Source organism: Podarcis pityusensis (genome assembly GCF_964106645.2).
Source record: "Podarcis pityusensis genome assembly, chromosome: 4".
NCBI classification, from domain to species: Eukaryota; Metazoa; Chordata; class Lepidosauria; order Squamata; family Lacertidae; genus Podarcis; species Podarcis pityusensis.
The window spans coordinates 26,558,075-26,573,550 of record NC_138027.1 but is presented as its reverse complement, the minus strand read 5'-3'; the positions used below and the strand labels follow the sequence as shown (position 1 = coordinate 26,573,550).

Below are 15,476 nucleotides of genomic sequence, written 5' to 3'. Positions count from 1 at the left end.
TGCAAACATGGTGGTTTTATCCAAAATTTGTTAGTATTCACTGAACAGCAGTGGGGTGACTGACTACAGCTACCAGCAACTTTTCTTCAATGATCAGAGATCCAGACAATGTTATTTTAATCTCCGGTATTAATTTCAGTTGATCTGTCAAAATAAGCAAGAAGAAATGCTCCATTTCGTAGCTGCCTGAAGGCAGTTTCAGAATTAAACATTGTCTGTGCTCTACAAGAATCAGTCTCTTTGATGCTTTCGCTGTCCCCTGTTAGAGGACTTTAAAGTGTTTCCAAGTAGAGACTGGCTGACAAAAGACAGATGTAACTGGAGTTATAAGGACATCTGAAAACCGCCGTAGAGGATGCGTTCACCATGGAACAGCAAATACAGCAAATCATGCAGGGAGATGATGAAGGGTTGAAGTAGACATGATGATGGCTGCTCCATGGGAAAGAACTGAGTTTCAGCAGTAACAGCTAGAGATGGATAAATCAAGTTTGTAGCTGAGTGGCTCCCAGGTCCGGGACTTGGGGAGTCCACTGATTCTGGATAGGACCGCACATGAGTGCATTTTAAAAAGGTGCATATTAGTGCATATTTAAACTATTATATGTGCAACTTGTATACAGTTTGGCCTAATACACATATTTGCAAGCAATTTATTTTAATAAAATGCATTTTTATATTTTCACTAATATACGCATTTTATACCCACTTTCCCCTAACATACACATTTTTATCGGGGGGGGGGGGGAGGTTGCTGAGCGTATTGTGAAACTCAGATAATTGTGATAAAGCCACTTCCGAACTGGCGAGGAGGTGGGGTTGCGGGCCCATGCCCTCCCCTCGCACGCGGGGGCTGGCTTGCAGCCCCTGCGAGAATGAGGGAATCCTCGGGCACGTCAGCTCCCTGCCTAGTCAATCGGCTGGTCAGGGAGGCGTGGCCCGGGCTATTTATGCCCAGCGCGCCCGAGGACCGCCCTCTCTTCGCCTCTCCAACTGATTAGGTTGGGCGGTTAGGCATTGGTAGGGGTATTGTTATGCAAATGAGGGGGGAAGGAAGTGCCATCACCTTCCCCCAAAGCAAAGGGTAGTCCGGCAAAGGATTCCGGGGGGTGTTGCCCTGTCCGAAGCCTATGGAGGTGTGGGCCTAAGGCATGCCCCCGAGCAGCGACCCCGGGGGAGATCCTAGTTGATGTACATCAGCAGGACTCCCCCTTCTGGTGGTTAACCCTCACCAGTCTTCATGCAATCGGGCTGAAGCCGGTTAGCTGATAGGACCAATGCCTAAGCCAATACCGCTCAATTCCTGCAATCAATAAAGTTGTGGCCACGTTTCGCCCATTAACCTTATATACCGTGTCCTGTATCTTTATTTCTCAAGGGGGGAGGGGGACTTGCCACGCAATTGTGAATTCTGCATAAAACCACATTTCCCAGCAAATGGTATTCAGAGGTATACTGCCTCTGAAACTGCAGATAGAAGAGCAGTCTCCCATGGCATCTATTTAAATTATTTAGTTCCATCAATTCAGGGAGATGGGATGAGCATCATAATGCAGAAGGAGGGGTTTGGGGTTTGGGTGTACCCATATCTATATATTTATTGGAAAAATTTCTCTTCCTAAACCAGGGCAAGTGGAGTGGAGCATGTTACTTGGGTATGCACATTTGTATAGAAAGAGAGAATTACCTCCCTACCTCTGAAATTTATCTTGGTTCATTCAAGATGCTTCAACTGAGCATTTCTACTTGCAGGGGCCACCCAGGGCATCTATCTAAATGCTGACCACTGACAAAGATGCCATTATCCATTTTCCCTCCCCCCTACTGTAACAAATTATAAAAAACCAGTCATCCAACAAAGGCTACAGCAGCTTGAAACCAATAAACCTTTTTAATGTCTTGCTTTGGTGGTTCTCTGAAAACAGAGGCACTGGGATATCAGCATCAGCTGCTTTCAGGGCAAACACTGTTAGTTTTCCTTGAGAGCCGCCGTATGCCATGCTGTGGAAGAATTACGAGCTTTCTGCATCAAGTGAAGATAAAACTTTCTGGCGGCACATTGGGTCTGCCCCAGGTATTGCAGCAGAATGAAGTCTTTTTAAAATTGTGTTAGTGGTTCAGCATATACTGCAAATGTCTAGATGTTGGGGCTTAGAGTTGAAAGTCAAGATCAGGCAAGATCAGGTGGAAGTAATTGGTAACTTTGCCTGCTAGTCTTGTTGGTAAAGCACTCTGCTTAAGGTAAATTCTTCAGTCTTGGAAGCAGGCCTGGGACTATAATTAACTACTTGCAGGCAATCAAGTAGTCACAAACAGAATACTCTGGGCATAGGCTGGGTAGCTCAGTCAGTAGAGCATGAGACTCTTAATCCCAGGGTTGTGGGCTTGAGCTCCAAATTGGGTGAAAGATTCCTGCACTGCAGGGGGCTGGACTGGATGACCCTCATGGCCCCTTTCAACTCTACAATTCTATGATTCTTAGTCTGGTTCTGTTGTTATGCAGCAGGTTTTTCCAGCTCATCTGAGATGCTTCCAGTCATAGAGCTGTTTTCTTCTGACTTCCATCTGGACTGATCCTTCTGCACCTCCTCTATGGAACTCCCTGCCCATTGATACTAGGCACTGCCCTGTTTTTGGCACCAGGCAAAAATTGCTTCTGTTTAAGCAAGCCTATCCAGACAGTACTTGTCCTCCACTCTTCCTCAGTAGCATGTTGGACGCCTTCCAACCTGAGGGGCTCATCTTCCATTGTCATAACTTTTATATGCCTGTTGTCTTTGTCCATGGAGTTTTCTTGGCAGGGATACTGGAGTGGCTTGCCAGTTCCTGCTCCAGGTGGATCACGTTTAGTCAAAACTCTCTACTATGACCTGTTCATCTTGGGTGGCCCTGCATGGCATAGCTCATAGCTTCTCTGAGTTATTCAAGCCCCTTCGCCACGGCAAGGCAGTGATCCATGAAGGAGTTACTACTACATGCTACTGAAGAAGAGCAGAGGACAAGTACAAGTAGATTCAGAGCTGATGAAGCGGCTGGGCCAAAGCCGAAAGGTCGCTCAGTTGCGGATAGGCCTGGAAGCAAAAGGAAAGTCCAATGCTGTAAAGAAAAATATTTCATAGGAACTTGGAATGTAAGAACCATGAACCTTGGTAAGCTGGATGTGGTGAAAAATGAGATGGCAAGAATAAATATTGACATCCTGGGCATCAGTGAACTAAAATGGATGGGAATGGGCAAATTCAGTTTGGATGACCATCATATCTACTACTGTGGGCAAGAATCCCATAAAAGAAATGGAGTGGCCCTCATAGTCAACAAAAGAGTGGCAAAAGCTGTACTGGGATGCAATCTCAAAAAATGATAGAATGATCTCAATACGAATCCAAGGCAGACCTTTTAACATCACAGTAATCCAAGTTTATGCACCAACTACCGGTGCTGAAGAAACTAAAATTGACCAATTCTATGAAGACTTACAACACTTTCTAGAAATGACACCAAAGAAGGATGTTCTTCTCATTATAGGGGATTGGAATGCTAAAGTAGGGATTCAAGAGATAAAAGGAACAACTGACAAGTTTGGCCTTGGAGTTCAAAACGAAGCAGGGCAAAGGCTAATAGAGTTCTGTCAAGAGAACAAGCTGGTCATCACAAATACTCTTTTCCAACACAAGAGACAACTCTACACATAGACATCACCAGATGGGCAGCATCGAAATCAGATTGATTATATTCCATGGACTGCAAGAAGATCAAACCTATCCATTCTTAAGGAAATCAGCCCTGAGTGCTCACTTGAAGGACAGATCCTGAAGCTGAGGCTCCAATACTTTGGCAACCTCATGAGAAGAGAAGACTCACTGGAAAAGACCCTGATGATGAGAGCACAAGGAGAAGGGGACGACAGAGGATGAGATGGTTGGACAGTGTTCTTGAAGCTACCAACATGAGTTTGAGCAAACTGCGGGAGGCAGTGGAAGACAGGAGTGCCTGGCGTGATCTGGTCCATAGGGTCACGAAGAGTTGGACATGACTAAACGACTAAACAACAATCTAGACAGTGGTCAAAGACATTTTATTTCCCCAGGAATCTCTGGGATTTGTCCTCTGTCTCAGATCACACCCACACCATACATTGAAAGCACTTTTATGCTACTTTCATAGTTAAAGTTGACCCCAAAGATGTACAGTACAGATGGTGTCCAAGTCCTGTACCAGATTGCAGTGCTGTGGCAGAAGAAGCTAGGAAGCTGCCTTATACTGAACCAGACCATTGATCCCGCTGCCTCAGAGTTGTCTACACTGACCGGCTGTTGCTTGGCAGGATTTCTGAAAGTTTTCTCTCCCAGTCATACCAAGAGATGCCATGGAATGAATAAGGGACCAGACTTTCTGTATGCAAAGCAGTGCTTTACCACTTAGCTATTGTTGTTTATACTCTCTGGGAAACAGGTCACTTTATTTAATAAGGTTGTCATTCTTTTAGGCTTGCTTTGCTTTGGCTGAATGCGTTAAGTGCTGGCTAGCTACAAATAACTTAAGCAAATGCCCTTTTGTTGATTGTATTTTCATGTATGATGTTTCAGTCTGAAGATGGAGGGGAACAAATGGTTGATTTAGGTTGCAAGCCTATGCATACACACCTGAGTTCCTCCAGTGGGGTTTCTGAGTAAACATGCCTAGGATTTATCTGTTAGGAGAGACTGGTCCATGCCAAAAATCAAATACAATGTTCGTTAATTAGATTTATATCCCACTTTTCCTCCACAAAGATCAAGGTTTGTTAAGGGCACTGGGAAGTGTAGCTCCGCCATGCGTCTCCTAATAATTCTCATCACTGTTAACAAACTACAGTTCCCAGGATTCTTTGGCATAGTTTTCATGTTTACTTTAAAAAACAACAACCACAAAGTTGAATTTTGTGTTAAGAACAAAAACGATGGCATGAGTCAAAGTAATTCCACAATTAATTTAGTTTTGAGTGGAGACTCAGGTACCCATGGCCACTGGATAACTTCACAACCTGTTTACAAATATTGTTCATTTTGGCACACATTTTATAAAAATTAATTAGTAAGATCACTGTGTATTCCCGACAAATTTTCCCTTTAGTGAGGGCACTTCTCTGCAGTAACCATTTGACTGTATGGATACACTTCCCACACTGGAAGTGGATCCATTAATTAATGTGCAAGATAGAAGTTTTATACGCAAATTGAGCAAATAACCTTAATCACTGTTATTAGACTTAATCGCTATGATTAGACCATGCTAGGAACAGGCCCCAGCTCTGTTCATTTTGATATCTCCCCACCTCCCCACCCCACTTTTTTAAAAGAAAATAAATTGACCACTGTAATTAAAAGACAGACAGTGAAGATGGTTACCTGAATTATCTGGATGGAAAAGCGGAGGAGAAGTGGCTATTGGCCCTTGGGGATGGATGCAGCTTGCTGAAGACCTCTGGCTTGTAATCAAAATCCTGCTTTTTGCAGACGGTAATCTGGAAACTGCTCCCAGTCCTAACTGAGGCTTAAGTATCATTGCAGAGCGATAAAAGCTTGGAGGCACCTCATAGTGAGTGTATGGTGGAGGACAAAATTCTCCTTTCACAGGCCTTTCCCCAACCTGCACAAATATAAATACAAAAAAAGCTATGGCAAGAAAGCTATCTCGAGAAACAAAATATATGGCGTTTCCATAACTGCTTATAAGAAGTGAGATCGCTGCTTTCCAGCATGATCATTGGTTTGGTATGTAGAGGTGGGATATGCAGCAATCTCTGAATAAAAAGTGATAGACTACCTTTCACAACAGAACATCAAATGGTGGCGTTCCATTATGATTGCTTGAAAATTATTTGGTAAGGCTGAATACACACAAAGGTTACCTACAGTGCAATCCTATTGTCTTTTGTTTTTGTACTTAAAAAACAACCCCTATTTCAGCTTTTTATGGTATGTCTGCAAAACACCTTGAGACACATGTAAAAAATGATTAATATATGCAGTACTGTCGTACCTTGGAAGTTGAACACCTTGCGAGACGAATGCTTTGGCTCCTGAACGCTGCAAACCCGGAAAGTGTTCCGGTTTGCAAACGTTCTTTGGAACCCGAACATCCGACATGGCTTCCGATTGGCTGCAGGAACTTCCTGTAGCCAATCGGAAACCGTACCTTGGTTTCCAAATGTTTTGGAAGTCGAAAGGACTTCTGGAACAGATTCCGTTCGACTTCCGAGGTACCACTGAACTAAGTGTCCCAATTTTCCAGGGGCAGTCGCGGAAACCCAAAAGCTGTTCCAGTTTCTGATTTGATACCAGAATGTCCCTATTCTGCCTGCCAGCACTGCCAAGTGAAGACAAGGGACAGCAGCAGTGAGGGAGTGACACATTGCCTCTCCATGGCTGCCACTGCTGGTCTCCTCCTGTGGGGAGCTTGTAGTAGGTGCTGGAGAGTAGGCAAGGAGGAGGAATGGCTGCTGCCACCAAGGCTCAGCCCTGTGAGGTGTACCAGCTCTGAGGGGCAAGGAGATAGCAAGGCTGCCCTGGGTGGGAAGAAAGGGGGAGCGGAAGGGCCCAAGAAGTCTTGATTTTTTAAAAATAGAAACGCTTTGTGCATCCGCGTCTAATCCTGTCCCTTTCTAAAATGTATTTATTGCTGTGCGTTTTTCTTTTTGCAAATTTACTAAAGAATAAAATAAAATCAAGATTAAGAGGCTTTCTCGGGATGGGGTGTGTGTGCGTGCTGTGTCCCATTGCTTTTCTTCTAATAGGAAATGCTGTGCAGGAGGGGGGACAAAGATGGAGGGTCAGTTGGTGTGGGAGTGAGAAATGTCCCTGTTTTCATCTGAGGAATGCCGGAGGGCATGTTCATAACAACAACCAAGTCTCATTAAGTTCAACTGGATATAGAATTTCTGGCTAAATCTGCACTCCTGTAACACTTACTTAGGACTGAAAGTAAGTCCCACTGAGTGGGGCTTCCTTGTGAACAAACAGGCAAAGCAGTGCTATTTTTTTCACCATTAACACCTCCTTTGTTCTCTTAGAATGGCAATGGTGCCCACCTGAGAGGTGCTAAAACTGAGTTCTGGTGAGTTCCAGCTGGAAAAAAAGTCCTGATGCAAAGGGAATTGCTACAATCCTACACACATTTGCGTGGGACGAAGCGCCACAGGTTTACAGTGGTACCTCAGGTTACATACGCTTCAGGTTACAGACGCTTCAGGTTACAGACTCCGCTAACCCAGAAATAGTACCTCGGGTTAAGAACTTTGCTTCAGGATGAGAACAGAAAACGTGGTCGCACAGTGCAGCGGCAGCAGGAGGCCCCATTAGCTAAAGTGGTACCTCAGGTTAAGAACAGTTTCAGGTTAAGAACAGACCTCCCAGAACGAATTAAGTACTTAACCCGAGGTACCACTGTATACACATTCCATCTTCCTTGCCATTCAAAGTGGCTTGTGGAAAGTTCTTAACCCGAGGTACCACTGTATTTCTGAGCAGTTCCGTATGTACAGGATTCCACCACTCAGCAGGGCATTTTAATCACCTTTGTTCTTTATTAGACAGTAAGCTAGTGAAGTCTGCTCTTATATGTGCTCGTTGCCTCTTGTTTTACAGAGAGGAATTGGAAAACATTTAGCAGGGAAAGTAACTGGACACTAATGTATTGGACACTCAGATGCTCTGATTAATGAGAAATGAATTAAAAGGTGGTATCTAGTAACAATTTAAATATAAATGTATCAATGTAGACAAAAGAATTAATCTTCCTAAATTTATGTATGTTATCGTGAATCAATTTGTGGTGGTGATGGTGGTTGTGTGAGTGATTAATGGATCCCTCCCTGTGCCTGCCCCTGCCCCAACCAAGCAATAAAAAAATGAAATTTCCACAACAAGATACTGGGCCTGCAATGCTTTATATGCAGGCCATGATTCACATATGTAATCCTATCACAAATTCATTGGAAATGAGCATTTTCCATTGCTGTGCTTATACTTGGAACTATCTTCCCTGTGCTGTGCAGGAAGCGTCATCTGTTATGTGTTATAGATATATTCTGAAGACATTTTCTTTTTGCAAATTTACCAAAGAATAAAATAAAATCAGGATTAAGAGGCTTTCTCGGAATGGTGGAGGGTTTGCTGAAGCTTTTGCCAGCTCTTAATGCTGGACTTGATAACTTTTGCAGAGTTTTATTCTGGTTTTAGTGTTACAAGTTTTATATGGGCAATTGTATTGTCATTTGCTGTTTACCATTTAGAAATTGTGCTGCAGTCTAAATTTTATTTCTAAATACATCATTGCTTTCAATTATGCCTACCTCCAAGTAATGGGCACAAGTTGTGCTTTTTTTCTGGGGGTACTCAAGGGTACACAGTACTGGCATCTCTCCCCCTCCCCCCATGTTAAAAGTGTGGCACTTACTGTAACAACTTCATGGTGAGCACCGGGACCCCTTTTTCTTAAAAAGAAGGGGGGGGAGCACTGGGCACAATCTGGCCAAAGTGTGACACATTTACACTTCATTGGTTTCAGTGGGATAATTAAACATGTGGCCTAACGGTGCAATTTTATATGTTACCTACTTATAAGTAAGCTCCATTGAGTTCAATGGGACTTACTTCCAGGTAAGTACGTCTAGAATTGCAGTCAAAATCCCTCCCACTGACATCAATTGACCTTTTTAAAGTAAGTAGTCAATGTATTTATCAACATGATTTTAGTAGTGGCATCAAATTCATGAAATTAAACTGATCCCCTTGTGTGTAAATACTGCTCCCCCCATAATCTAGGGGTAGGGAATCTTGGGCCCTTGGGGTTTTCCCCAGGATGCCCCCTCTTTCCCCAGGTCACACCAGCATTGTTTTATACGCTCAAGTGTTTTTGTCTGACTGACATGTGTCACTGAACTCGCTGATCTTTCTGGAAGCAATTTTGTTTTGACAAGCTTTTGCAGCTAGATGAAAAGGCCTCTGCCGTAGGTGCTTATTTTGTTTCTTTTTAAAACCTGTATTGTACTCAGTTGTTCCTGTAGAGTTTGGTTGTTGTTGTTTTTACCTTATTTGAGCTGTTTTTAAGGCTGTGGAAGGCAATTCAGAAATTAATAAATAATAGTAACATTCACATTCATCACTATACTCACTTTTGCCTCCGGCCCCACCCACCAGTGGCATGTGGCCCCCGGAAGACTGCCCAGAAGGGAAAGTGGTCCTCAGGATGAAAAATGCCCCCCACCCCTGCAGAAAATAACTCTGCCCGCTCAGCAGTTGCTCTATTTCCCCCAAAGGGAAATTGCTCACTAGGGGCACTTCTGGGTGACCTGCTCTTAAGCATCAATCCTGATTTCTTAGCAAGGCGATTAGGCAATATTGGCTATTTAAGGAGCATTCACTGCTTGACAAGGTTGCTTTAAAGTACTTTTTGCTGCATTTCCCCCATCATTTTTCTTATTGCAGGAGGTCCACATTTGGGGGGGAGCGGGTTTGTTGTGCAAGAACTCCAAATCAGCTTTCATTGGGCAACCTGAATTTGTCAGTTAAATTAACAAAGGCCACCACTGCAGGGCGGAATCCTGCATAGCTTTGGAACTTGCCCAGGGAAATATAAACTGCACCATGCAATCTCTGATATTTCTACTCTATTTCAGTAGATGCTGGCATGTGGCTGCCATATGGAAGGAGAGAGAGAGAGAGAGAGATGACAGCAAACATGCTGGTTCACCTTGTCAACCCAGCTCTGACTTTCCTATAATCCTGGCGAATGGTTACACCTGGAAGTGTCCTGCAGGCAGCTCCTGGAAGACAAGCACCCAGCAGGTTTTTGCAAGGTTGCTTTTGAACATGTGCGAAAAGGGCAGGGCAGCAATTTTAAGAAAGCAAACAAGCAAAAAAGACAAATGCACCTGTGATCAGGAATTGCATAAAAACAACAGTGCTGAGGAATATTCAGGATTAAGAAAGGTTCCTGAACGGTTGTTCAGTTTGCCAGCACACAATTTAAAGCATCCTTGAAGGGGAATCCGGTTGGTGATTTAAGCTACAAACTAGCATCCGGCCGTTATTTTGCACTTTGCTTTTAAGATTTTGATTTTTTAAAAAACAAAACAAAACAGCTTGGAAGGCAAAGCCAGATTTATTTCAGAAATTAATCATAAAAATTGCCAAAAGCTGAATATGCAAAACTACCTAGGCTGCTTGATTAACTTTGCTGCTAATTTACAACACATTCTTGTGTCATGTCACTGCATTTTCAATTATTTATATACATTTACACAATGCAATTTAATGACAGCTATAAATCCTTTGATCCTTGTGGCTACAGTGCTCCAAGAGTAGTATCATGCTTCTATGAATGAAAATCGTTTGGTGTTTTTTTTCATCCCTGTAATCTTGGTGTAAAATATGTAGGAAAGCATATGGAACACAGGATCTAGGCTTTACATCTGCATAATCTTTACTTCCTGCTCGCATAGTTCACCAATTAATTTCTGCCTTCTGAAAGTTAATTATATGTAAATAAAGTTAGCACTTCTGTAAACTATCTGAAATGCTGTTTTTAACCATCGCAATGTATTACAGCATGTTACTTCCTTACATTTTTAGAATGGTATGCTTTTTCTCCAGAAGTCATTAATGAAACTAGCCTATTTCACTTTGGTAAAACCTCTTCCCATTAAAATAAATAAATAGCACAGCGACTGGACAGCTACAATGCATCCCAGCTACTTCTCATGTTAATTGGAGACTTCATTATATACACTGTGCTTTAATAGGACATGTCCATTCAGCAATAACAAATGCGTTTTAAAAAGGAAAGAAGAATTCTGCAAATACCTGGTTAATGCATTTTTTAACCACCTTGGTTTATCTATGCAAAGTGGGGGGGGGGGTGTTTGCTTCTTATCTTTTTCAGATGGCACAGCAAAAAGGGAATACATTGTTTAGCAGAAAATAAAAACTGAACATTTATGTGGAGCAAATGCTCTTTTAAAGTCATATTTGTGAAAGGATTTTTAAAAAGATTTATTTTAAAAAAAGATTTATTCTAAGCTTGCCATGTTTGTGGCCCAATGCTATGACTCCTTACTGCAATGTGTTTCAGATGGGGCTGTTCCTGAAAGACTTCCAAAATGCAGCTGCTAGGTTACTAACTGGGGCCAACTGTACAGAGCTTATCGCAATCATACACATACACCCAATGTCTGACCCTGTGGTTCCTCTTGTACTGAACAGGACTGAATGTTTGTACAGAACTTCACAGAACTTCTCAACCTCATTTGGGCAAGGCCTACTGCAGGGGTCGGCAAGGTTAATTCCAGCAGAGATCCCTCCGTGGGCCGGATCGCGCCCCCACCCGCGATTTGTGGTGTCTGCACAGACACAATTTCCGGCATCTGTGCATGTGCAGATGCCATTTCCAGCGCCGCAAAAGCAAGTCCCCGCACCGCGCCGGTTTAGCGCAGCACAAGAGCAGGCGGCTCGGTTCGGGGGTGGCTTGTGGGCTGGTTAAACAACCCCCGTGGGCCTCTTGTGGCCCATGGACCTTAGGTTGCTGGGATCACTGGCCCTGTGCTGTTTGGGTTTCTTTGAATTAAGTGTTAACTTTACTGACACTGTGTTATTCATCACTGACCTACATCTTACTCCAGCTCCTGACAGATGACCCCCATGTGTTTATGCACTTTGTGCTACATTGCAACAGCCAGGTGCTACATACAAAAACCATCCTGTGTGCCTTACCTCCTGGATAAATTTTTCACCCATTTGACCAAAATGATGGCTTGGGGATTTAATGCCAGACACCACGAGTCCAGAACTGTAAATCCGAGGCTTCTGCAAGTCAGGTTTAAACTTGTCATAGAGAACGGTGCCTGCTTTAATATCTCCATCGCTCGAAGCCTTCTGCTCTGTAGCCATTGGCATGCTGCAAGGAGGTGCCACATAGGGTAATCCAGCTGGGGCAAATGCATGGTCAAGGTGGCTTATTGCCTGGGGATTTCTTCTGATGTAAGTGATGATCTTAGGCCTTACATGTTTGGGCTTGGGGATGTCTGGTTTTATCTCAGGCTTGTCTTCCGGCTTCTCTATGCCATTGCTCTCCCCGTCGTCCTTGGCCAGATGGGAGCCCTTAGCATGGATGAGGATGGGTTTGGGGATGCCACTGTTACAGGGAGTCTTGTTAGGCACTTTAGGGGATAGGCTTAGCAACTGTGTGTCATCAATGGGAGGTAGGACTGCAGAGGATGGCAGCTTGTCAACATGATCCTTCAAGCCACTGCTTGATGCTGTGGTGTGATTACTGACATTCACAGCCGCCACAGGGCGCAAAGGCGTCGGGGCACATAAAAAGGTATCTGTTCTTCCTGATATTTTACAGCTCTCCGGAGTGTCGCTTGAAAGATTTCTCTTTAGAATGACGGTCTTCTTGCTCAGAACTGAAACACTTGTAGCATCTAAACCACAGCCCTGGATGTTAGAGTGATCATCTGACGCATTCTCTGCACTAAACACGTTTGGTTGATCAGAGGTGAGCATCGCAACATCACTATTCCCTTTGACTAGTTTGCTTTCATTACTGTTTAGAAGTTTGCAGTCTGGCAGATTTGTGTTATGCATAAAAGGCATATGTCCACCAGCTGCTTGAATGCAACTTGCATCAGTATCATGTAGGTTTTTATTTCTTGTAGGTGTCAGCTTGCCACTGTGTTTGCTGTCACCAGCAAAAGGCAATGCAGAATCCTCTTCTTTTTCAGCAATACACTCACTTAGTTGGTTCATCGACCTGCTGTCACTAAGACTACCTCCCTTTCTTAAACCTGGGGAGTTATTACTATTACTTACCAGCCTGTCACTGGCAGAGTCAAAGTCCTCATTTAAATATGGTTTCTCTCCTTTGCGACAAGCTTCCTGCAACTGATGTGATTTCTCCTTGTATACTTCAGCCCCATAATCCTTTTTATTCTGCCCTGCAACGTTATTTTCCTCCATCTGATATCCGAGAAATTCAACCGGCGTATTCCTGTCAATTTTTTGCTGACACATACTCTTAGACTGAGAATACAGAGGGCTTTTCAACTCCGCCTTTCCCCTCTTATCACCCTGGTGATCTACTTGTGCTTCTGATCTGCTCCAAATTTCACTGGATTTTACAGTTAAATGTAGATCTATGTGAGCAGGGTGTGGTGTGCTTTGTTTGTTGAAATTTGCAAGGTTGTCCGCACCTGGTTGTGTTGCTACAACATTTGTTTTCTTCGTTTCTGAGGTAGATGGTGGCTTAGAATAACGGACAATGTTTCCCTCGGAGGCGCTATCAGTTGGACGAAACACCACGCCTAAAAAGTGGTCTGTGGATGTTTTACGAGATCTCTCAGTGTCCCCAATCAAATGGTGCGAGGTGTCAATGGAATCCAAGGATGCGGAAAGCAACCGCTTGCCTGATACACGACCTACAAATTCTTTCCCAAAAGCTTCCGTTTTAGCCATCAGTTTCCTTGATCTCCCCAAGGAAAGGCGCTTTATGCCTTCTGGCTCAATCCTTCTAGGTGCTCTCTCCTTTGAAACGTGCTGAATGAGATCAGCATCGCTTTTTGAAAGAACCACTGAAAAGGTTTCATTTGTATTAATCCTCAGATTTGACAAACTATATCCCCGGCTAATAGGGAGTAGTTTTGAAGAGTCCTTCACCCCATCAGTCCTGTAATCCTTATGCAATTCCCTGCTGCTGGTGGAATGCAGCCTAAACTCAGATAGGCCAGTAGTAGTGCCCTGAAGTCTGTTCCTCTCTGAATCTAACTGTGTGTTATTTTCTGTCTCACCTGCATTCCGGCATCTAGTTTCTCTTGACAGATCATTTGTCCTTAATTCCCCTCCAGAGGTTCTAACCTCTGGTGTGATTTGGTTGGCATTCGTGTCTCCAACAGTCACCATACGTTCATTGTTATTCTTCATCTCGTTTCTGTTGTCCTGCAATAAATTGTAACATGACTTATTGGGAACCAGCGGGGCACTCATCTTCAGACTTCAAAACTCCAGTTCTCTCACTGCCCAAGTGAGAGGCAACTCTTCTCTAACCGTGTGGGCCACTGAGCATGCTTCTCTTTGGGGGAGTCAAGGTACAAAACTGATCAGTGGGGGGGGGGGGAATCCTTTGCAGACTGCACCAGCCTCTTGTCAATCACATCCTTCGGATGTTTCAGTCATTATAGGGACAGAGTGTTGATCCAAGAATCCCCCACAAAAAGAGATGGGTTTTAAAAAATGCAAAAGACATCCATTAGGGTCTCTCTGAATGACAGTCCATAGAACCTGTAAGAGAGAGAGAAAGAAAGAGTTAGAACTATATCACATAATAGAGATGCAGATCTATGTCTATAATTTTGGATCCAAAACGATTCAGACTGGTTTCCCTCCAAACCAGCTTCAATCCGAATTGAGAAAATTAATGAGGTAGGTGTGTTTTAAGTTGGTAATGGGGGGAGAGGGTTATTGGTCTGTGGTTTTTGTTCTTGCTGTTCTCATGTTTTGTGGCCTCTTACTGTATTTTTATGTTGCAAATCAACTTGAGACCTGCAGATGGAAGGCTGTTTACAAATGAATAATAATACAGCAATAAGGAGGAGGAGGAGGAGGAGGAGGAGGAGGAGGAGGAGAAGTATCCAGCCTTTGCAAACGGCTTTGAGACCTATTTATAATGGCAAGTGGTATAAAGATATATTTCAAAAATTTTCCAACTACATACAATCTTTATATGATCTTTATAGTGATGGGGCATAGCTCAGTGCTAAACCACAAGTCTGGCATACAGGAGGTCCCAGATTCAATTCTGGCTCTCCAGTTTAAATGAAGCCAGGTGAGGTAAGCAAGGCAGATGCAACAGCAGAAATGCACAAGGCAACACAATAAGAATTGATGGAGGGAAGTGTGTTCTACTCAGACAAGCTATTTCCTTTCATTACTTTCAATGACTTTTCTCATGTACGCTGATTCTGAGGTGCCAACATCAATTCAAGCACATTTAGGGAAAGACTAAAGGAAAAGGATTAGGCAACAGGGCCAGATGATCTGACTCAAAGCAAAACATTGATGAATCCCAATTGTTGCTTAATTCTTCTTCACTTATCTCATAGAGTATTTCTGCAGTAACATTTGCTGGCAAAGGAGTGTTTAAAATGAAAATGGATCTCTAATCGGAAATGTGAAGGGTAGCATACTAAATCAACTCTTTTCTTCAGAAAAAAAAACTTTTTAATGCCTCTTCAAATAGTAGTGAGACCCAGTGCAAGTTTGCAGTGTTAAACTAATAATTTATTACATGTCAAGGTATATTTTTGTCACTAGAGGTACAGCCGGCCTCCGAGTCTGAGGCTGACACAGCAGCCACAACCGTACCTGGATGGGGATAGTCTTGCTTTCGCTGAGCACACACACAAGTAACCTTCCATCTGAATTGCTGCAGTACATTATCTG

At 43.3% G+C, this 15,476-nt stretch overlaps 1 protein-coding gene across 3 annotated transcripts in view; it reads right to left on the bottom strand.

Annotated features, from left to right (window-relative positions):
- MTUS2 (microtubule associated scaffold protein 2) overlaps positions 1-15,476 on the bottom strand; it is a 307,230-nt gene that overhangs the window by 192,972 nt on the left and 98,782 nt on the right. For all 3 annotated transcript variants that reach the window (XM_081004039.1, XM_081004040.1, XM_081004038.1), the window contains 2 exons: positions 11,751-14,315; positions 5,388-5,628 (listed from right to left, as the gene is read on the bottom strand). In XM_081004039.1, coding sequence (XP_080860165.1) covers positions 5,388-5,628; positions 11,751-14,021 — 2,512 coding nt within the window. In that variant the 5' untranslated portion in view covers positions 14,022-14,315. The remainder of the gene's footprint in view (positions 1-5,387; positions 5,629-11,750; positions 14,316-15,476) is intronic.